The sequence below is a fragment of the Thunnus albacares genome, chromosome 8, assembly GCF_914725855.1.
Source record: "Thunnus albacares chromosome 8, fThuAlb1.1, whole genome shotgun sequence".
Taxonomy (NCBI): Eukaryota; Metazoa; Chordata; class Actinopteri; order Scombriformes; family Scombridae; genus Thunnus; species Thunnus albacares.
Genome location: NC_058113.1, coordinates 11,684,107 through 11,706,841, shown reverse-complemented (window position 1 = coordinate 11,706,841; position 22,735 = coordinate 11,684,107). Strand labels below are relative to the sequence as shown.

At 38.5% G+C, this 22,735-nt stretch overlaps 2 protein-coding genes across 5 annotated transcripts in view; one reads left to right on the top strand and one right to left on the bottom strand.

Moving 5' to 3' along the window:
• The window catches only part of LOC122986741 (RNA-binding motif, single-stranded-interacting protein 3-like), a 192,029-nt gene extending 185,275 nt beyond the window's left edge, over nt 1-6,754 (bottom strand). Inside the window, exons 1-4 of one of the 4 annotated variants that reach the window (XM_044358067.1) lie at nt 6,406-6,734; nt 5,052-5,167; nt 4,272-4,366; nt 3,036-3,193 (exon numbers count right to left, since the gene is read on the bottom strand). Coding sequence is in view for 1 of the 4 variants with exons in the window: in XM_044358070.1 (XP_044214005.1) it covers nt 3,036-3,050 (15 nt within the window). In the remaining 3 variants the exon portion in view is untranslated. Of the gene's footprint in view, nt 1-3,035; nt 3,194-4,271; nt 4,367-5,051; nt 5,168-6,405 lie in introns of all 4 variants that reach the window. The other 3 variants (XM_044358068.1, XM_044358070.1, XM_044358069.1) reach the window with 3 other exon arrangements.
• Nucleotides 6,755-9,183: 2,429 nt separating this feature from the next.
• azi2 (5-azacytidine induced 2) lies at nt 9,184-22,720 on the top strand. Its single transcript, XM_044358310.1, has 8 exons — nt 9,184-9,354; nt 11,610-11,863; nt 12,667-12,783; nt 13,091-13,190; nt 13,684-13,817; nt 14,246-14,310; nt 16,804-16,928; nt 19,611-22,720. The coding sequence occupies exons 2-8, from the start codon at nt 11,645-11,647 to the stop codon at nt 20,039-20,041; spliced, it is 1,191 nt and encodes a 396-aa protein (XP_044214245.1). The 5' UTR covers nt 9,184-9,354; nt 11,610-11,644; the 3' UTR covers nt 20,042-22,720.
• The last annotated feature ends 15 nt before the right edge of the window (nt 22,721-22,735 follow it).

Genomic DNA, 22,735 nt, shown 5'->3' with positions numbered 1-22,735 from the left:
AACGCCCTGACCAATGGAGGTGTTGTGAACTCTACATGCAAATTTTCTGATCCAGTGCATTTGTAAAAATTCAGACTAAAAAGCACCCTATTCCATCCAACACCATCCCCCCCGAGTGCAACTTCACAGACAATTGATAGGCGACAGGTCTTCACAACATGCAGTGCACAGCTGTCAAACCTCCCCGATGTTTTGAAGAAAGAGAGAGAGAGAGAGAGAGAGAAAAAGAAAGACTGGGGTTATGTCTACTGTAGGTGTAATTTGTGTTGGTGCAGTTTAGTTCAGCACTGTGAAACAACTCTTAGACAGCAGCGTGATATATGACCGTACTGCTGGCATCATTGATCTTAACTTTAACTGCAGTAGTGCAGCGGTAGTTGATGGGGTGTTATATTGCAGAGAGAGGGATCATAGAGGGTATACTGTGACCCCACCATCCATACATGCCTCACTGGTGATTAATAATAGGTGAATACATTCTACTTTGCCAAGAGACAAAGGTGAGTATATTCTGCATGTCAGTACTCTCCACTAATTTCATTTTGTTCAATCTCAAGGTTTTATAAGGCAGTAAAAGACAACTGGGCAAGAGTCCAATCCTCACCCACACTACTTCTCTGGAGTGAGTTTCATATGCTTTTGAATGTCTCATTGTCATCCATTATAATCACTTGAGTGCCTAATGCACAGGCACTAGGTGCAAGGACTGAGTAAGAAAACATAGAAACGGCATCCTCTTCTGGTAGAAAATGATCATAACATGCATCGGCTGTTGCTTCAAGTCTCTGAGTTCCATCAATCTAGATTTATGGGCAGCAGGTGTTTATATCAAAAACAAACATGAGATGAGATGAGATGATATATATATATATATATATATATATATATATATATATATATATAAACAGTGTTCAGTGGTACAGTGTACAGCAGTGTCAACTCAACTTGAGCTGTTGTGAAGAGGTGACTGCTGCAGTTTGAAGAGGTTCAAAGTCCTAAAATTGTCAAAAATGTTTAAGGAAGGAGCGACTGATTAATCACTTGCAAAGAACAGCAAGCACTCAAGTTTTCCTGGTCCAGTCTTTTCCCATCAACATCTAATTACATGGGCTGTAGCATAAATAATTCATGCAGCACTTTTGGACGAAAACATGACAGTCAATCTGCAACTTTTGTCATTACTAATTCAACATCTGCTGAATGCTTTTCTATCATTTTTTCTACCACTTGGCCTGCTTACTGGATGCATGTGTTTGTGTGCATAGTGTGTGTGTGTGTGTGTGTGTGCGTCTGCATATTATATGTCCAAACAATTTATTATTAAACCTTTTCCTTATTCCTATAAATTAAGGGGATATCTTGCTATAGCTTTGAATGGTTGATGATTTGTTTCAAGCTCTCTCTGCGTTCTAGTTCTAGCTTACAGCCAAATGTAAAACTAATTAGATTTTTCAAGTGACCATTATTTCTGTAATATGTTGTCATAGAGCTCACACTTGCAAACACATCCTGAGTGCTCCAAACGAGCACTTAATTTGGGCACTGAACTAGCACATGCATAATAATGACATTATTTGCATATATTATGTCAGTCTGTTTAGTATGTTAATGCTTGGTAAACTTCTGGGTTCAATCATTCAGCAGACATTCTAATTGGGAGTTTGTTAATTGGTTACATTGATGCTCTGACACTTGTTAATCTACTGGCAGGTCTCGTTCGTTCACCCAAACAGCCTTCCTCTCTACTTTACACAGGGCATTACATGGTGAGGCATAGATGATTCATTTTTATGTCTTGGTTTCACCATCTAGGGGATTTATTTTACAATTTGTTTACAAAAGGGGAGATTTTCACGTTGAATTCAACGTCAACAAACTGAGGCATGGTGCTTCTCATGTGTGAGGTTAACAAAATGAGCTGACTTTATGATAGCAATAGCGCTATACTAAAAAGAAGGCTACAGCAGCACTGAATTACCCCTCAACATATAACTGGATGATTTTACAATAGTAATAAAGGGATGATAAGCATGCTGTTCTAACTGATACTGCAGTCAGCTTCCCTTGACACAATCAGGTCAAAGTTTATATGATGACCATTTGCTATAATTTCATCTCTGCTGCAAACCGCACAAGAATTGAAATTAGAAAGATTATCAAGATATGGTTATGGGGAAAACATTGGAGAGATGCAAAAGTAACAACTGTGTGTAATCAAAAATAAAACATTTTGACCAATTAGTTTTTCCCTTTAGACTGGATCAACTCTTTATCACATTCATTATTAAGTACTGTGAGTTGATAATGTGATGTATTGCAAGTGCATTGTGCATTCTCACAAATTAATTATCAATTAATTATCAAATATAAGTAGTTACTTCAAGATGTTTCAAATGCTACTTTCCCTATGGAGGAAGGAATATGTCCTAGATACATAGTGGCCTGAGAAAAGGTAACATTTATAAGAAAGAGACTACAGTGTACTTTATGAACATTAAAGATCTTGACATCAGGTTATTCAACTATACGATTTTAAGATCCTACTGATCCATTCACACATTCCTGCAACTGTAAAATTTACCCTGCTGAGTTAGACAGGATGAACTGAAGAGAAATAAATAAATAATAGATAAACTTTACCTAACAATATTTCCTCCATCAACACTTAAAGCCAACTGTATGTCCATATTATGAAATGCTAAACTCAAACATGCCAATACAAAACTGTCAAACTGTGTTCTCAACACGCACTCTCTCTAAACAAGGAACAATCAACAAAAAATCAAAATCTCTGGTATTTAGACATTTAGAAACAATGCAGAATAAAAACTAGGCACACATTTTTCTAAAATGGTCTTCATCCTCTACATAACATGGTGTCAAACTGCTTTGTCTCTGTTTTAAGAGGTTACACATAACATTTTTTAGCCTTACTACCATCATTTTAAAACAAGTCACTTGTTGTCTCTCTGTCTGCCATTGTCACCTCTGCCAGTCATTTGACCTTGTTGACCCTCTGTGATGAAACCACTTACATAGCCATCAGTCATGTGTCACCCTGGCGTCCTCCTGCATCAGCCAGTGAACTCAGCCTCCTTAGGTCCTCCCTGCTGGTCGCACTCTCAAACCTGAAGCCCTCTATGACCAAGGTCTCTCCGTCCTCTTCTATGCTGGCCTGACATTCCTGCTGAATCTGTCACAACAATAACAACATGCATGCTGGACCATACTGTGCACAGTATAGCTGAGCACATAAAATAATAACAAGGTCATTTATACATCCATCATTGTTAATGACTGCCCTGCACAGTAGAGAGAATGATGTGCATACGCATGGGTCAATGTGTCTACTAGTGTGTATCTGTTTGTGTGCCTGCATGCTTCCTGAAAGAAAGAGAAATTCTCCTTTGTAAACAGTCATTACTACCATGCTAACTTTGTGGAAATTGTAAGCTAGCCTGGTTCAAAGCCTCTGAATCAGCAACCACAATTAAAATGTTTCTAAAATTTTGTTGAGATTTAAAGGCCTTCCATGAATAACTGGTTCTCCAGTTGGACAAAACAACTGAGCAAATCACAGCTTTTGTAGGTGGGACTGAGATTGTGAGCATCAACTAACATATCCAGAATCCAAAGAAATATTGCAACAATTATGCAAATGTTTTTTTTCTCATTCTACCAAGGTTTTGGAAAGTTTCATGCATTTACTACACCCTCTGGCACCTTCATGAAATAGGACAGGAGGATTTAATGCTTACAGCTGTTTGTGTCTTGAACACCTTAATGGAGGACCATGTAAAAAGATGTTGAGAGGCTTGGCTTGTAATGCACAGCCACAGTTTAATAGTAAAATAGTTAAGCGGCTTCTGTGTCAACTGAAAATTATGTTGATGGCAAAACAGTTTAAAGACTAGTGTTTTGCAGTAAGAGGGACAATTGACTGTCTTGCTATGCAACCACAGGAAACTGGGTTTGACCCCTTCTGACCTCAGTATTGAGGGAATGTAATAGTCCTATCTGCTTCATTATGTGCTTTAGAGACAGAAGAAATTAATTAAGCAGATATATCTCTCAGGTCAACAGTTTCAATATGGGAAAAAACATACAGACAGATATCATGGAACTGTGTGACCAGCTAAGCTTCCCAAAGGCAGTAAAAAAAAAAAAAAAAAAAAAAACAGCACAAGCAAGGTTAGGAAAATATTGTGGTCATGGTCATAGTCACATGGTTGAATGAGGTGTGTGCTTCCCCACATGTACTGTATGCATACCATTCTGCACCGCTGCTGGTTGGATGGGCGTGCTGACGTACACCAGTCCAGCAGCTCCTCTATATCTCTCATCAGCAACTGAGCATTTGACAACACTGCAATGACATTGACACAAAAAACCCTGTAGTAGTCCCCACCTCTACCATCCACAATGCATTTGACATTTTTCAAACAATTTCTCAGAGTTGCAGTGCTCCTGTAGGTATGTTAACTTATTAGTTCCAGGGCACTGAGAGAAATGGGAAACTTTCCAGGTTCTTAGAAAGGAGAGTGACAACTTGGGCTTTTTTTATATTACAAATAAAAATTTAAAACAGTTTAAGCTGAAATAAAATGCCACTTGTAGAGTATGTTGATTTTGACTGGAAGTTTGGATTGAACATAAGACAGGCTGAGATTATTCAAAAGTGGCAAAAGATGTGGGTTGATGGGAAAGTGGTATCTATTACGGAACGAAAACAACTCACACATGATGAGAGAGGCACAGAGCACTCACACACAAACTATTGGATGGAATTTTTATGTAGGCTTGTAAGTACAGCATGAAGAAACCACTACAAATTACATTTGGACTGTGAAGAATAAGGTACAGTACATTATAATATATAGTATATATACAGTATATGACTATTATATATTTCATAGACGCAAGGGATTACAAGGAAAAGCTTTCAACAGTAATTGAATAGCATGTTTACATCATGCCACAGTCACAGGGAAATGAGTAAAAACGCACCAGCTGTGGTGCTGACACAGTATCTGTAAAAGTGTTGGCCTAACCAGTCTTTAAGTAGCAGATCTCAGGTTCCTCTTGATGTGTCATGTCACTGATCTTTGCAGCCTCCTCCATAGCCAAAAGTACAGGGTTTGTGTTTCACGCTTCTGACCATAGAGTCCTTTAAAGTGATTAATACAGCACATTTAGGAAATATTCATAGATACAGTGAACATAGCAAAACATACATTTAATAGCAGTGAATATGTCTGTCAAACTCCCAAAAAACATTGTGTTGTATGACACTGCAGACTACAGAAAAGTAGAGTTACAAAAGACTAACATTAGAAATCATGAAAGCGAGAGCACATCAATAAACGTGTTTTTTTTTCTTGCTCTCTCACAAACATGGAGAATTGGTCAGACTTTAAAAGCCTTATACTAATTAGACATGCTGGGTAAGAGTGAGATTTGTACACAAATATACACAACTCTACGTCCTACCCAGTACAAACATAATCAGCAGGTAAATGCCTTACTCAAGAACTGCAAGCAGCATTTCTCAGTAGTCATTTCCACTGCTCAGATTTCCCAGATCTTTCCATTAGTGAAACATTATAGCTCTGTCTTCATTATTTATTAAGAAATTCCCAAGTGCTGGGATGTGCCATCAGGAACACACTTAAGAGTATCCTCTTTAGGAATGTCTTGTGACAGGGGTTTTGTTCAAAGGAGGCCTGTAGATGAACAATTTCCATACTCGCACATCACCATCAATTATTTCTCAGTAGTGACCCCCTTCTGAGAGAAGATATTGAACTCAAACTCCAGCAGAGTCTAAATATACTGTATAAAGTATTTTAATAAATGTGAAATCTTTTTTTTTTAAAAAGTGATTAAAAATGTGGATATAAGGGTCAACCATGTAGAAGCACGTTTATTTCACTAAGCTAAGGGGTTCAGAAAGTAGCATAATTTTACTTAAATTCATAAGTTACTAAGACCATGAAGACAAACATTTAAGAAGTAGCTTAACTTTATAGGTAATAAAAAAACTGCCATTGTAGTAAAAATTTTCTTTGTGGTGAGATAAAATACCGCAATAACTTAAATCACATTTGATGACATTTAGTTTAACTTAATACTTTATTAACGCTACCTTTGATGATATATCATTAGCTAACATTAGCTAGCAAGCTAACATTGGTTAGCTTGCTAGCTAATGTTAGTTAGCTAGCTCGCTACTGTATATCAATTTATCTCCCAGCTCTATAATTGGGACAGAAAATATGACTTTTAAAAAACTGTTCTTTCGTGACATTAAGATTAAGAGGAATAAGATTATTTTCTTTTAATTTATTGTCAATGGGAAAGAAAATAACAGTTATATTTCGGCAGTGTAGTGGAAGGCTTACTTACCTTAAGCTAGTTAGCCAGATAACGTAGTTAGCAAGCGAGTGAACAAACGTTGGCTTGTTAATGCCACTAAAGTAACTCGGCAGCTTTTCTTAAAAAATGCGGAATGACCGTCCAACACTTTGGTCCTGGATAAGCTCTCACCAACTGGTGCCAGACTTGTGAGACTGCCTCCTGACTTGATGACCCCTTGACTTTTACACACCCACACACCAACAAGAGCAGGACATTTCCACATACGCAGGGGAAAGACACTTTAATAGGTACAGGTACACCCAGGGCCGCAGGTGTTACACCGTATTTGGTCACTTATCAGATTCTGTGACCTGCAGCGTTGGAAGAAGTAGGCTACTCGGATCCTTTACTTACGTAAAAGTATATATAAGTAAAAGTAATACCCCAATGTAAAAAATACTCCATTACAAGTAAAAATCCTGCATTTAAAATCATCCTTAGAGTACATGATTTCTGCAAAATTGCCTGATTTTCTGCAAAATTAGTACTTTTACTCTAGTACTTTAAGTAAATTTAACTGGTTTAACTTCAATACTTTTACTTAAGTAGGATTTTAAATGCAGGACTTTTACTTGCAAAGGAGTAATTTACATTGTGGTATTGATACTTCTACTTAAGTAAGGGATCTGAGTACCACTTCCAACACTGCAGGTCACAGAATCTGATGGGTCACTAAATACGGAGTTGATAAAAAACGTAAATAATCAGAACGTGGCCAGGAATGGCAGATACTCTACAACATTTACAAAGCACTTGATTTAGAGTTTATTTATTATTATTATTCATATTAATTAATTAAGAGACGCTGTTTATTTCAATAATAATAGTAGTTCACTTTATTGCTGATAGAAAATGTGTTCAAAGACCATTTTACTAATCCAGCCTCCTGTGTGGAATAAGTACACCCTCGTATTCCCGAGTGCTATAGTTCACACATTAATTAACTATTTTATTTTCTGTTGTACAAAGGCGAGAAGAAAAACCAAGTCCTTTATAAATGTTGTGTCTGTTGTTTCTGACCAGGAAAAAGAAAAATGCCTTTTTTTGTGGGTTTTGAAATGAAAATCAAATCAATATTCTGTTTTCATTCCTTTAATTTTTGTCTCTGAAAATGAGAGAACAACAAAACAACCATAATTTCTAATAGCCTACACATTGCAATATTGCCTCTTTGTGCTATTCCTTATACCAGTGGTTCTCAAAGTGGGGTGTAGGAACCCCCAGGGGTCCTTCAGGGGGTCCCCAGCAAAAATAATTTATTTCCATCCATAAGTAATACACAATGGCAGAATGTATGACTATTTTGATCATGGGTTTCATACACTTTCTGTCATAAAATATCTAAAAGCTAGAATCTTATCAGATGGGGGACCCTGGGACAAAATCTTATCAGATAGGGATCCATGGTCTAATTGTGTCAGTTTAGGGGTCCTTGACATGACAAATTTTGAGAACCACAACCTTACCCCTTCAAATCACCTCAACTGGAGCCTTGTGATCATTCAACTGTTTGAATGGTTGCTTGCAACAGTCATTATTGGGCTTGCCTTATTTGGTGACGTGTGGCATTGGGATGTAAGTTACATTCAGACCGGAGCATCAATGTGAGGGCTAGTATGGTATTCGTTGGCCCATGTCTATCTATGGTGTCAGGTTTTGTTTTTTTGTTTTTTTGGTTGTGTCTTACATTTTTCTGTAATATGTGTGTTGAGTCTGTATTTCAGCAATGAAAAATTCAGCCAGTGGTGGAAAAAGTATTCAGGTCCTTTACTTAAGTAAAAGTACTATGAATAGTACTATGAGTACTTTGAATGTGAAAATACTCTGCTACGAGTAAAAGCCCTGCATTGAAAACATTACTTAAGTCAAAGTATTTAAGTATTATCAGCAAAATTTACTTACAGTATCGAAAGTAAAGGTATACACTATGCAGAAAATTATAATTAGTAGCTAATTGTAACTACTGATGATTAGTTTAATCTACAGTAAGGCATCATACACTTTAAGACCATCATATGTTTGTAATGTTGCTGTCCTATGAGAACCATGTATCTCTAAAAAGTCAACAAGTTCATAAAAAAAACAGTCCTGTTTTCAGCTTCGTGACAATGCATTTTCCAGCCAATCCAAGCATGGTTTAAAATAGTTTATTGAGCTTAAGAGGTAGGATCATTTTCTCAACCTAAGGAACATTTAATTCTTTAGTTCATCAGAACAATTCAAATTCAAAATCACCAGATTTGGAGATACATGGATTTAGCTGGACAGGAAGGGTATGAAAAATTGTAATCTGAAAAGTGAAGCTGTCAGACAAATGTAAAGGTGTAGAAAGTACAATATTTCCCTCTGAAATGTAGTGGAGTGGAAGTATCAAGTAGCATAAAATGGAAATACTCAAGTAAAGTACAAGTACCTCAAAATTGTACTTAAGTACAGTACTTGAGTAAATGTGCTTGGTTAAATTCCACCACTGGCCTGGGAACTCCCAATAATATATTTCCTCTAATGCCTCAGGTCTATACCCTCAGGTGAAATCAACTCTTAACATTTGCAGACTGTCAGTGAAGACCAGCAGTGCTCCTGAGTCAGTCACAGTCAGTGTATCACTTCATTGTTTTTTTCTTCCTCTTTACATGCTGTCTAACTAAATCGCACACACTGTTCTTTCCATCATTTCCTGCCTCGGTGTGCACTGTTGTTTTCTACTAGTGACAGTACCAGCACACTCCATTTATGCAGCGCTTTTATTCTGAAATGACTCCAGCGGTGAAGTGACTCCCGGAAGTTTTTGTTTCCTCACCTGTCACTTCTGACAGGGTGCGAGTGTCCAGCCTCGTCTCTTTGTTTTTCTCCGAGAAACGGCTCTTCTTCTCTCAAGAATAAATGACAATCCTGTGTGGTCAACAGAGACCTAACTGAGGACAGCATCTACATACGGTTTGTAAAAGTCGAGAGTAAAAAAATGATAATAGAGGACTGCTTTTGCTTCACCTAGCCACAAATAGCCAGAAGACGTTAGCTAAACGCTAGCTAACTGTTATCGTCATAACAGATCGATTTCGACCACTGTAGCAGTTGATATATATTTTTTGTTTCTTTGCGTCATTGTGTGTAGGTTGTGTTATTCATCCTGATACCTATTGTACAATTGCCTGTCAATGTGTTTTATCGGTTGTCAACACAGCTTACGGAAGCTAACATCATAACGTTAGCATCGTATACAGACGAGATTCATTGATTGTTTACATCTCGATTATGGCAGCATTTCGTTGCCTCGTCGTACTAGTTTAGGTCTATATTGCTGTCATAACCCTGTTAGCCGTTAGCTCGCCTATTTTATCGACGGGAGTCTAACATAATGACGTTGCTCTTCGTGTCTTGTTTTGGGCTCACGTTGACTTTCGTTTATAAGTACTTGCTGGGGTCACTTTCGATTTCATGTTGTCTTCTGAAGTTGTCCCTTAAAGTTAAAGCGGCTATGTGTTAGTGTTTTTCTCGGTTTATATCCATAGCATGTATCTTACAAGCTGTCCAACTGAAAGTTATTTTTGTAAAAGCTTCGGCCCCTCGCTGTTAAAAACTTGGCTCCTTGGTGTTTGCTGCATCATTGCATGCTGACATCATCAACCAGCGTTAGCTGCACTGTCTGTGCTGCCGAGCGAAACAGAAAGCATTCAAGAGGCTGTGTTGTTTTACCTTGGTCGGTTGGACTGCTTAAATTATTGCTGAGTCAATTTGGACTGTGTTATATTTCTATTACAACAGGCCAGGTCACTCAGATCAGTGTGAGGTCACTCAGGTTAGTGTGACTCTCTTCTCCTCTTCACCTTGCACCATCAAAGTTAACAGAATTATACATCAGTTAACAATATTCTCCACATATTGTGTGTTTTTGTATGTACTACTACATATACTACTCCCTGTGTATGATTGTAGGGCACGCAGCCATGGGGCCAAAACCATAGTGCAGAGAAATGTTTTGAATATAAAAAAAATGAAAAAATGCAAATTTCTATTCACAGCAGCCATATAGAAAGATTATTATAGATCTGGAAATAAATGCCTTTATGCTTTCACATTAAAATGTTTGCACACCTTCACTATACATTTACACCTTTTCTATACTATACTATATTAACTATGTAGCTAAATGGTAACATATTTTTTTTTAATTCTGTGGAATAGATTGTTCAAATAAGCCATATAGATAAAGTTTGGTGGAGATTGAATCAACTTTACAGAAGTAAAACAATCTGTTATTGCAAGCTGGGCCTGATGATGGCGGTACTGAGTCCATCTGCAGCCTGATGTTTCGGGTCTGTTCCAGTCAGTGTAGTCACACCTAGAATTAGCAAAGGTATAGTACCTTTTGCTAAACTCTGTCATGCATTAAATAATGATGAAACAAAACACAACTGTCTAAGAAACATTTGAGCTCTAGATACAGCTACATCTGGTCCTTTCAAATTAGGGGACATAAAAAAATGTACACAATGTGTAAACCCCCTCAAATTAAAGCTGAAACTCTGCGTCATAGTCACAGTTTCCTTTCAAATCCAGATTAACAACAAACAAACTGTCATCATCTGACTATCTATGGACTAACTTTGAGTTTACAAACCTTTTCACTTTCTTTTGTAAAGGTATGTAAACAGCCAAACAGGTTTCGTTTTAAAATATTGCCACAATAAACCAGTTTCCACCCAGAGATCATTAAAGTTCAGTCTAATTGTATTCAACCCAAAGCCTCTTGATGATTTTTTTTTTTTTTTTTTTTTTTTTTTTTTTTTTGCATTTGTTGTTCAAAACACCTCAACTCTTGTGGTTATTTCCTTGTGAAAAAGTCTATTGCACACAGGAAGTGATGCATTGTGCATTTCCTGTGATTTGTAGACCATCCCTTAGTACGTGTGAGCAGAGGGGAGAGGAGTGCCACCTACAGAAATTTAAAGTGTCATCAATAGAACAAAGTTACAGCAGTGGGACAATGTTTGATTGTAGAGTAATCTGTTGGATATGCAGTACAAAGCATTGAACATGTGTCCCCCAGGATGTCCCTAAAAATGTGCAGATCAGGTGTTATAACAAGACTTTTCTGAATATATTTTTGCCAAATTCCAGTCAGCAGTCATTTTTTGATTTTGCTTTTACAAAAAAATCCTTTAAAATGAAACACTTCATGTACTCCCCAGGTCTTCTATCTGCTACAGAGTAGGCCTGTGCAGGCATGGAGCCCCTGACAGTGGATGATGACATTTGCATCCTTAAACATGAGACGGCCTACACGACTACCGGCGAGAGCCCTGTATCAGTGTGTGCCGGCGACGAATCTGTTGCTTCCCACTTCGCCCTGGTCACAGCCTATGAGGACATCAAGAAGAGGCTGCGAGACACAGAGCGAGAGAATACCTTGCTGAGGAAGAGGGTGAAGCAGCTGGAGGATAAGGTATAGATGTAAACGGCCAGAAAGGGGTGATGATGGGAGAGAGGTAAGGAGAGGATAGAAGAGAGAGATAAGAGCTTGAGAAGAATGAATCAAAATAATATATTGCTTATCCAGATGGCTCAACAGGCAGAGAGCAATGTTTGGAACATTAGAGCTATAAACAGAGATGAATGAAAACATTTTTTTTTTTTTTAATTTTCCAGGACATGAGAATTATGGGCAAACGCGAAATACATAGGGAAAGTTTGGAAAAAGTCAACAGATTCAACATTACACAAAATGCGAAATGTTTGCCTCCGGCCCAGGAGAGTCTGCATGCCAGCATCATTAATATTGTTGGACTATAGTCAAAGCTATAAAACAATGAGAAATAAATCTGCACTGTCTAAAAACAGAGAGGAGGTCTGGAAAAGTATGGCATTACCAAACAATGTGTTTGGGCACCACACATTGGGGGAGAAGGCTTCTGAAATTCGATTTAAAAAAAAAAAAAAAAAAAAAAAAAAAAAAGATCCAGTACGATTCAGAGGGAGTTATTAAAACAAGAAGTGTCTTAATTCAGATGGAAGGCCAAAGTGAAAAAGCTGCACAACATGTGGGCAGAGTAGCTTCTCTAGAAGTGACTAATCTCTTCATCAGCCTGGTTTTTATCTGCTGCAGCGTCTGCCCTGTGAAGATAGGATGTGGTGGGAGGAAAGTAACTTCCGACCACAGATATTTAAATGAAATTAAACTGGTCTCTTTTCCTCTCTCATATCACTTAATGTTTATTTTCAACACATATTTTATTGTCACTGATATAGCTCTTCAGGCCTGATGCACCTCCATCAGAGGGTCCCCAGTATGTGAACAAGGCCTTCAGTGCTTACCGAGGTATCTATATAGAGAAGGAGGACCTGCAGATGGAGCTTAACAAACTGGTACGTTTACTAATGAATTGAAACTTTCTTGAACTGACACTAAAGTTTGGAACAAAGTTCAAGTGTGTTGCAAACCATAACATAATGCAAATCAAAGTCTAAACTGACTGTTTTATCTGTATCTAATTCTTACACTGTCATTTCAAATCAAAACTCAAGCAGCAACACAAGCTTGTGATACCCATGACACAAAATACAGCACAGGTGCACCTGTCTCACCTCAGACCAAGTCAGTGTTTGCTGCATTGGTATGAATCCTTCATTCTCCTCCTCCTGTGCCTCACTGTCTCCCCTCTTTTTCTGTCAGAAAAAGGAGAAGAGCGAGAGTGAGAGGTTGCTGACAGAGCAGCTCCAGCACAAAGAGTTGGAGCTGCTTCAGCTGAGGACAGAGATGGAGACCAGCCAAGGTCAGTGAGTCAGTGAGGCAAAGGCAATAATGCTCTACTTTGTAAAGTTTGAAGTATGACATGCAAAACCAGAGGTGGAAAGTAACTAATCACATTTACTTAAGCTTCGTACTTAAGGGTATTTGTATTTTACTTGAGTTCTTCCATTTTACGCTACTATATACTTAAGGAAATGTATGTTTTCCTCCACTGTGGTTATCTGACAGTTATTGTTACTCTTCAAATAGAGATTTTACAAATAAAACCTGTGATCATTTACAAAATGTAATGATTAGTGTAGATTAACCTACCCAAAAGTATATAAATTATCTGCTCCACCTCAACCCCCCACAGTATTAAAATACTGCTAACACATTAATGCATCAATAATAATAATACAATATAATATATGTTATATATTTGTATTACTTAGTTGTATGAAAAGTATTTCAACTTGACATTTATTCTCTCAATGACAATAGCAATTGGACATTTTTTTCTATTGTGTGTCCAGTGATGAAGAGCCTGAACAGCCCTCAGGACTACTGGCAGTTGGACAAGGTCAGCACTGAGCTAAAGATCCACAAACTTCAGGAGGAGCTGGAGAGGGTGACACTGGAGAACAGCAGACAGCTGGAGAGAAGTGGGGTAAGAGAGGGTGGGGAGAGTTAGATAGAGAGAGAGAGAGAGAGAGAGAGAGAGAGAGAGAGAGAGAGAGAGGGCGGGGAAGATAATGACAAAAAGAGGACAGAGGAAAGAAGGGGTAAGATAAGAGGGGCTGAAGAGAGCAACACTGAAAAACAACGCATTCTGGGAGAGATGTGGCGTAACAAGAAGAAGGGAAAACAGGAGGAGGTGTTAGGGCAGAGCGAGACAGGATGACACTGGGAAACAGACTAGAGGAGAGGAGTGGGACTGAGGATGAGGGGCAGGAATGAATATGCTGAAGGATGTAAGAAAGAAATGTGGGTTGAAGGGGAGAGAAGGAATCCTGAGCTGTGTAATAATTAATAACCATGACAATACAACTTTAGGCAAGTCCACTCTCTATCTGGCATAACTTGACTCTGTTTTAGGAGGAACTCCATGGCCTTAACGGACCAGACTTGGACCAGACCTGTGACGCAAAGTATAAAGCCAGGTATAGTGTTTTATGAATATCAAGGAAGAGTGGCTGCCAATTTGATGTTCAGCCCTCATTTCAGTGACCTTTAAGGTGGAGTCAGTCATTCTGGAGAAAGATTGTTTATATTTGAACTAAACACCCAAACAAATACTCCCCCCTCCCTTGATTCTCCTTCAAAAGCTCCGCCCCTGAATTCATGGACGGACACGCATTGCCAAGGCAACAACCAAAAACTCCAGAGCGATGCATTAGCTGTAGAGTGACTTCTGTTCCTCTCATTATCACAAGCAGAGAAAAAAAAAATTGTCTCATGTGAGCACAACAGTCCATCCACACTCTCCGCCTCTCTGCAGCCTCCCCACTTCTCACTCCACCTGCGTTCAGCGTCTCCGTCCACAGAAGCAGCTGTCTGTTAGCAGAGAGGAAAGCAACAAACTGCTCTCACTAGGCTGACTAACAGCAGAAATTTACTGAACCAAAATAGTTTGCATGTCAGCTTAACGGGAAGAAATCAGCAGTGTTTGTAATTTATTGATTAATTGATTCGGTTATCAACACATATACAGCAGGATATTTGTGTGAACAGCTGTCTGTTCAGATTACGCTTCACTAAATGTGACAGAAACAGTGTTAAAAAAAATGCGTGGGGTCTCCATGAGACATTTAATAAAATGGAAACGTATCTGTTCTGTGAGAAAACACTTTTTATGTGAATCGGCCTCTCTCTCTCCAGTTCGCCAGCACTCCCTCACAATTCAGCGGGTGCTGGAGACGGGAGACTGTCATGTCCTCACACAGACAGCTGCTCCGAAGACTTCCCCCTGACCAGTGCACGAGCACCAACGCCCCCTGCTGATTGGCTGGAATACTGTTTAGTGGCACAGTCCAAGCCACTTTGTTTGTTTCCCATTTACAGAGCCAGTGCTGTGTATGAGCACTGGATTTTTTTTTGTCAGTGCACACACAGAACAGACAACTAGTGGACTGTGTGGAGATATTTGAGCTGAATTTCAAAAAAAAAAAGAGTGTATTGAACAAATTTCTCCAGACTCACTGACTCTACCTTTTGAGTCACAAAGCTAGTAAGTAGGAGTGAGTAGTACTGTTGTAATGGTAAATAAAATAGTGACCTTTCAGTTGTTGATAGTCATAATGAACAACCATCAATAGTGGCAATGAATCAAGAATTCATTCACCCGAATGTCAACTCAAGAGACCAGAGTTTTTTTTGTTGTTGTTTTTTTCTGACCTTACCCATCCTTGTTTTCAACTGCCAATACAACAATATCATGACTTTGACATAACAGAAGCCAACTTAATGTTCACTGTTATGTATCTCTAGCACATGTTAAGCCTGCAGGCAGAGTTTTATACATTTTATTTAATGGAAACTGAATCCAATTGCTTCCCAGATACACAGAAACACATTCATCAATCTGCTCACTGAAACACCAGTATGGTTCTTAAAAACATTTCTAAGAAAGGTACAAGAAGTGACACATAGAGCAAGTTTGGGACAAATGGCATGTCAGAGACTACACAGGTCAAATAGGTGTTTGGTTACACATGATATGTGATGTTGCCCTTACTGGATGTCTTGTATGGTCTCTCCTCTTGTGTGTAACATGGATTGTAGTTGTCTGCTTTGGCCACTAGAGGAGGGTGCAGCTTTATACGGAACATTTTAACCGTGTGTGCAAAACAGCCAATTATATGCAGTTAACCTCAGAGGCAACTGAACTCAGTACCTGCTCAGCACCAGCTTAACCCTTAGAATTTGTATCCATTATAAATGGTTTAACTGTTCTGATGACCTATACACAAGTTAAATGGCATATAGAATCGCCCTCCACCTACTTTCTATATGAAGATAATCCCCAATAAATTAGTATCACCTTACATTTCATGAATAAAATTCTATTTGTATTGTTTCACGTGTCAGCAGTTTTCACTTGGTGTTTATTTTAGCAGCACAAAAAGCTTTAGTTTTTCCTCACAGTTTTTCTCTTTAGCTTTTCTGCAGTTTTAGGCAGGTGTTTTAAGTTTAAGGCAAAGTGTTGATGAGATCTTGCATCTTTAGGTAAGGTGTAGATAGGACAGTTTGTAGGTGTTGCTTGCATCAAATACCGCAATTTTTACTTTGTTGTCGGCTTAGAATGCAGATGATGGTACTACAAGGTTTAGCATTTAACCCAACAATACAGTGTGTCTTTTCTGTCCAAAATCATAGTTAATGTAAGTCTCTGAATGGAGCCTAAACAGGCTTTAGTAATGTGAACTTATGCTGTTAAATGATTATGCTCAACCCCTGTTTTTATACATGCATCAGCAAAAAAACAAACCACATAGCAAAATTAAATATCAATATCAAGAATATTTGAATAATATTCCAATGAAACTATCAGCCACGGTATGTAACGCAACTTGTGATTTTTACCACAAGATCCTGTCTGAGAGCAGAAATGCTTTAAATGTAATATTTAAATCAGACATTCTGTGCATCTGTAGGGAGAGGAGCATGCAGCAGACATACGAGGCTTTGTGCTCTGAGGTCACTCGTCTCCACTCAGAGTTGAAGCACCAAACAGGCCTGATCAGGAAACTCAGGCCGTTGGCCAGCGAGACAAGACAAGGTAAGGAACCCACAGAAACATGTTGGCATTGCTTGTGTGTATTTTGTTTCATCAATACAAATCATTCCCACTGGAACTCATGTATTTGTGTCTGTATAAATGAAAACCCACCGGCACTGCTCCCCCCTACTGCCTTTTCACACTTACTCAGCTCGCTCCAATATCTGCAGCTCGGGGAGCATCTTGTCTCCCCTACAGTCCCCTATAGCAGTTTCTCACAGGTTACCACTGAGATGCACTCAGTGCACCCTTGTTAACTTTGTTCAGGTTTCTTACATCATCCGGACTATGATTAAAGCAACAGGCAATTCTGATTTTACCTTAAGGGACCAGATAATGCCTTTTGTTTGTTGTAAAGACTTTCTCTTTGAATTTATGTCTTTTTTATGATCAGATTTATTTTTTTTAACTTTAAATTATTTGTATTGTAAAACATAATAATGTGTAAATGTTTTCTTTTAGGTAAATGTCATATGACTAAATGTGATAATCATTGTTATCTCCGTATTTGAGTCGTACATCTCATCCAACCTGATTATATCTAACTAATTCATTAAAGTAATTGTTCACCTACCATTCAATAAGCAAAGCAAAGAGCCCTTACAGGAGCTGTCTGTACCTTAAACTTAAAAATGTTGCATTGTTACAGTTCAGTTATAATTACATATATATATTATATATCTATAATACTGTCAAATGCCCTTTATTGAAAAGATTTCAGAGACAGTTACCCCCCCCCCCCCCCCCCCCCCCCCCCCCCCCCCAAATAGGGGATAGACTGATAACTTGCACAAGCAGAAAGGGGAACATATGAAGTTAAAAAACATATCACAGTTATATAATGTGTAACTACAGAGATTTTTTTTTTCATAGCCAACCCAAATGAGTGAAATAAAAGTGCAGACAACATATTTAACGTATTCAAACTGACAAAACTGACGTGACATTTTAAATGATATCTCTTCAACCTGAGCGTCAGGTAGTGTGACTTATGTTTTTATTTGAAGTTTAGCGTTCTCTACACAGGAACTAATGCGGCTAACATCAAAGGCAAGGAGGGGGTGACTACTGCCTCTCTTCAGATAAGGGAAGGCTTTTCTAAAGAATTACTACTTACTCAGAAGATTTCTCCTTCTGCTCCTTGTTTCAGTTTCTATAAAGGTGTGATAGGACTGCAAATATTACCGAAGTACTCAAACACTTTGATAAAGGACATCATGAAATCATCTGTCCCCCCTTCCCTACCTCTGTGATGATGTATTCTACCCTAGCAGAGATTACTTTTGTTGTCTATTCCCTCGGTGTGTCAGAAGAGGAGACCAGAGGTGAAAATTAGAACGAAATACGGCAAGAAAATAAATCTTGGCCTATTTATTCCACTGAATAAGAGGGTAATCCTGCAACTTAGATGAGAGAGGAATGGGGGAAGCAGGAGAGTGGCAAAGAAAGGGAGAGTCAAAGAAGGAGGGGGAGGAGAGCAGGCTATGTATTTATTCAGTCATATTCTGCATCTGTATTCTTGTAATGTTCCTCCTTTGGAATCACTTTTATTCAAATCCTAGACTCAGGAGACCCTCTCATGGAAGAGTAGCGGGGAGGGATGGATGGAGAGAGGTAGGGGAAAAAGCGAGAGGAGATACTCTCATTTAAACTTTATTATTCGCTCAAGATGATGATTTAATAGCAAAGAAATGATGTGTGTGTGTGAGAGAGAGAGAGAGAGAGAGAGAAATTGGGATATTTGATTTGTGTTTGGATATGCTTGGTATGAAATAAGTGAGGCTCGGTTTATGCATAGAGGTTTGATTAGGTTTTGTTCTGGTGGGTTTTGTGTGATTATTTTGGATATTTCCTGATTCAGAGGCAGTGATATTTACATGGTGCAGAGGTTTTATTGTACATAAAACCTGTATGGTGTGATATTTTACTTCACTCCTTTATACTTCCACTATGCGGCCTATTAGCTTGTCAGGGATCAAAAGGCTTTGCTGAGTGCACCTTAGAATTTGTTAATCTCTTTAGAAAAGGTAATTATAATCCATATGTAAATAAGGACAGATAATAAATACAGAGGTGCGATAGTGGTGCCAAATACAAAAGTAGACCTCTTCCAGCTGTTGGAGGGGGGGGGTAGTAGATCTGATGAATTAAACAAACAAATCATTTTTTTCATACACCACCTTATACATCAAAAAATTAAACTAAATTAATCTCATCCTTAGTCTTACAAACTATCCACTTGCCTTTAAGTCTGTCACTTATTTTTCCTGTCTACTGGTGATGGATGGTGGAAATTGAGAACTTAGAAATGATATCCATTTTTGACATATAGCTGTTGAAATACATAATATTTATAATCTTTTGTGCTCTATTAATGTGTCCACAGTTGCAGTTAATGCGCTCTAAATGAGAATATTCTTTGGGCTAAATATTAAAAATCTAACTTCACTGAGTAATATTTTGAGCTTTTTTAAATTTACCAAATAAGCTGCTCCCAAGAACACCAAAATATAATATGAAATTATAATGCATAATAGTAAACAAAACAATGAATCTCACAACATTTGGTTGATACTGTGCTGGTTGCCGTCTGTTAAAACCATGTTTTATACGACAAATGCAACTTTTATCCTTCACACTGTCCCTCCCCTTCTATCCTTCCAATTCTCTCTCTGTTTCTAGCTGCCTCAACAGTTCCAATCCAGTGTCTGGACGACGTGGAAAAGAACAACAACCACCCAGTTCCTAGGGCATCAGTGCCTCGTCCCCCTAGTGCCCCCCCACTCCCCTCATGCTCTGGCCGCCCATGTCCCCCATCAGGCACCCCGCTGCCGGACAGTCTGAGGGAAGATTGCTGGTACAATGGGCCCTGGCCCTCCCAGCACTGTTCTGGAGAGGCTCTGGTTAGGAGCGACACCTGCTCTGTCGTCCTGCCCCCGCCTCCCCTGAACCAGGCCTCCCTGGATGACAGTTCAAGGTCCTTCCCCAGTCCCCCCAAGCCCAGTGACGCCATGTTCTGGGAGGGACACTCCGCTGCATCCAACTCGTCATCCTCAATGGGAAACTGCAGTCCCAGGAGCCCTCCCAATACTGAGTGGGCCAAGCCCTATTGAGAGGAACTTCAACAGGAGGATAAATGATGAAAAAGAGAGTGTGTAATTGGATGGAAAATAATGGATGGATGAATGACTGGACCTTCCAACCCTGCCACATAGCTACCACCTAACCTGCCTTAAGTTGATAAGACCACTCCTCTGGGCTGGACTAGACTGGACCTACTGGTTGTGGGAACTAAATGAGGTCAAAAGAGGCCTTTTCGAGGTAAAGACTCCGTAAACTCATTAATTTGGCATCTCTGCACACCGCATTGGTGAACATATGGGACTTTGCAGAGGAAGAGAAGAGTTGATGGAAGACCCTTAAGAGAATCAATAGTTTGTCCATGTGTATGTGTTCTTGTATGCACATGCATAAGTGTGTGCAAGCATGCATACAAGCAATTTTATTTCTGTGTGTGCATACAGTACATGCACATCAGAGTGTGCCTGTGTGTGCAGATCAGTATGTGGGCATCTTACGCCTGCCTGTATCTGTATCTCGTCATAATAAACCTAATAGGGCTCAAAGGGCCTCTTTCTCCATTCACTGTGGCCAGTGATCACTGGGGCCACAGCTGGACACATAGTACTAGAACTTGTAAAACTGTACTCCCTCAAATGCAAGTCTTTTTACATTTGATCGTTGTAAAGTATACAAGGTATGTAGTCCCATGTTTGTCTCATGATCGTGTGAAGGAGATGTTTAGGTATGAGGAATTGATGTGTTTGTTTTTGTACTGTGATGGAGACAGACATACAGTAACTGTAGGATAATCACAGATTTTTTTTGTTCCAAACTTAAACTGTCACCAAATGAAGTACTCGACATAATTTTTCTAAAAAATTGTTTTTCATTAAAGTTCTTACAGAATATTGTCAAAGTAGGCTGTCAATCTATATCTATGTGCTTACCAAATCATTTTTTGACAATGCAGTGACAGTATTTGGATTTTTGAGGAGATTGCATAATGAGTAGTGGGTGATCATTTTAGTCAAAAAAATGTAATGCATTCTGAAATATATCACTCCACCTTCACTGGCACCAAAAAAGGTTCAACTGTTTACAATTTCACACAAAACTCCACGACTCAAGCAAGCCTCCTTAAACCTGCCTGTTATCACATATTCAATTCTATCTACTGTCAGACAATATCTGTTGTGTTGTGTTTTCTTTTCTCAGTTGGAAAGGGAAATATAGATGTAAGGCTGTGCATTGTTGGATGCTTTTCTGTGGATTTTTTTTATTTGATGGACTCATGGATTAGGCTTCGCACACTCCCCTGTAAAATGATTAAGTTGGAAACATGATATGGTTTTGGGACATTTTAAATAATAGAAAATGTATCTAAACCCTGTACTGTGCCGATGTTAATCTACGATACATTTGTTTTGCAGTATGTGGGATGTGGTTGCGTGATGAGGGAAGTTTCTCTTTTTTAAGAGTCAGATGAAAAAAAAGCTGAAGGATGTACAAAATAAAATACATTTTGAGTAGAATACAAGATATACAGAAGGAAGAATGTGCTGATCTGTATAAAAGTTTATGGTGGGCTTCAGCACTCTGCCAAATGCGGTTTTGCACTCCAAACCAGAGACTTTGGTTATTTCTCCCCCCCACCCCCAAGATTTCTGATGTGTTAAAGAGCTGCCTACAATGGTGACAGTAAGTGTGTTAACCTTAAGAAATGTGAGCTGTGACTTGACAAAAAAGGTGCACAAAGCACAAAGGCCAATGGATGTTGTTGAAAAGAATTTTGTTTTTCCATTTTCTCCAGTTTGTTTCATAACTGTGGTCTTTTTTTTCCCCCTTGATTTTCAATAAATGTTATTTTACAGTAGTAGTTTCATACTTCTGTAAACGATTTGCAAACCAAAATGCAATGTACAGTAGATATGGATTATATTTTAGATTTACTGCACTTCAGACTGTTTGTAAATATGATCAATTAAACGAATGAAAGGAAATAACTGTTTGAGGTTGCTCTGTGACTTTATTGATATTTTTAGCAATGAGTTTCTGTGGTTTAGTGTAATAAACTGTAAGCTTTGACATATTACACTAGTGTACAGTTGAAACCAGCGGTTTCTGTCCACATGCAGTAGAGTATTTACATTCAGATATTTGGTTTACTCTTACCAAAATCTCCAAAACATAAATTCCTATGAACTAATAAACACTGAGTGTGATGGAGACTGAACCTGCTTAGTAATGAAATGGTCAATCACAAAACAGCTGGTGCAGCCGATTTAAGTATCAAATTATAAGGCTACAACAGCGTCATGACATGTTTCATATGGAAGTACGAACACATGAAACAGGCACCTCAGACATCAAATACACATTATTTTCTACTTTTTACTGCTTTTCATGAAAAAAAAAATGAATACAGTAATCTCACCTTCAAATTCCTTCTGTTAGTGTGGTCTGACTTTAAGGCCGACAAGCCCAACATTTGAGAGGAAATCAAAGATAATCATTCTGCTGCATGTCTATGTTCAGATAAACTGAAATACAGAAAACTTTTCACATGGAAAATCTGTCACATATAACTAGTTAAAACCTAAATATAGCCACCATCATTAATCAGAAACGTTGCAATGACTACCTACTTTCAAATTCACTGAAGGTGACATGAAGTGCACAATGCACTGCAGGCAAATCAAAGATACCTGAATGCGAGAGCTATTGTGACACTTTCACAGCAAAAA

Coding starts and splice junctions, on each gene's coding strand:
- azi2 (XM_044358310.1), top strand. CDS start 11,645: ATGGAGCCCCTGACAGTGGATGATGACATTTGCATCCTTAAACATGAG. Junction 13,818..14,245: donor GACAGCTGGAGAGAAGTGGG/GTAAGAGAGGGT, acceptor ACTCTGTTTTAG/GAGGAACTCCATGGCCTTAA. Junction 14,311..16,803: donor GACGCAAAGTATAAAGCCAG/GTATAGTGTTTT, acceptor GTGCATCTGTAG/GGAGAGGAGCATGCAGCAGA.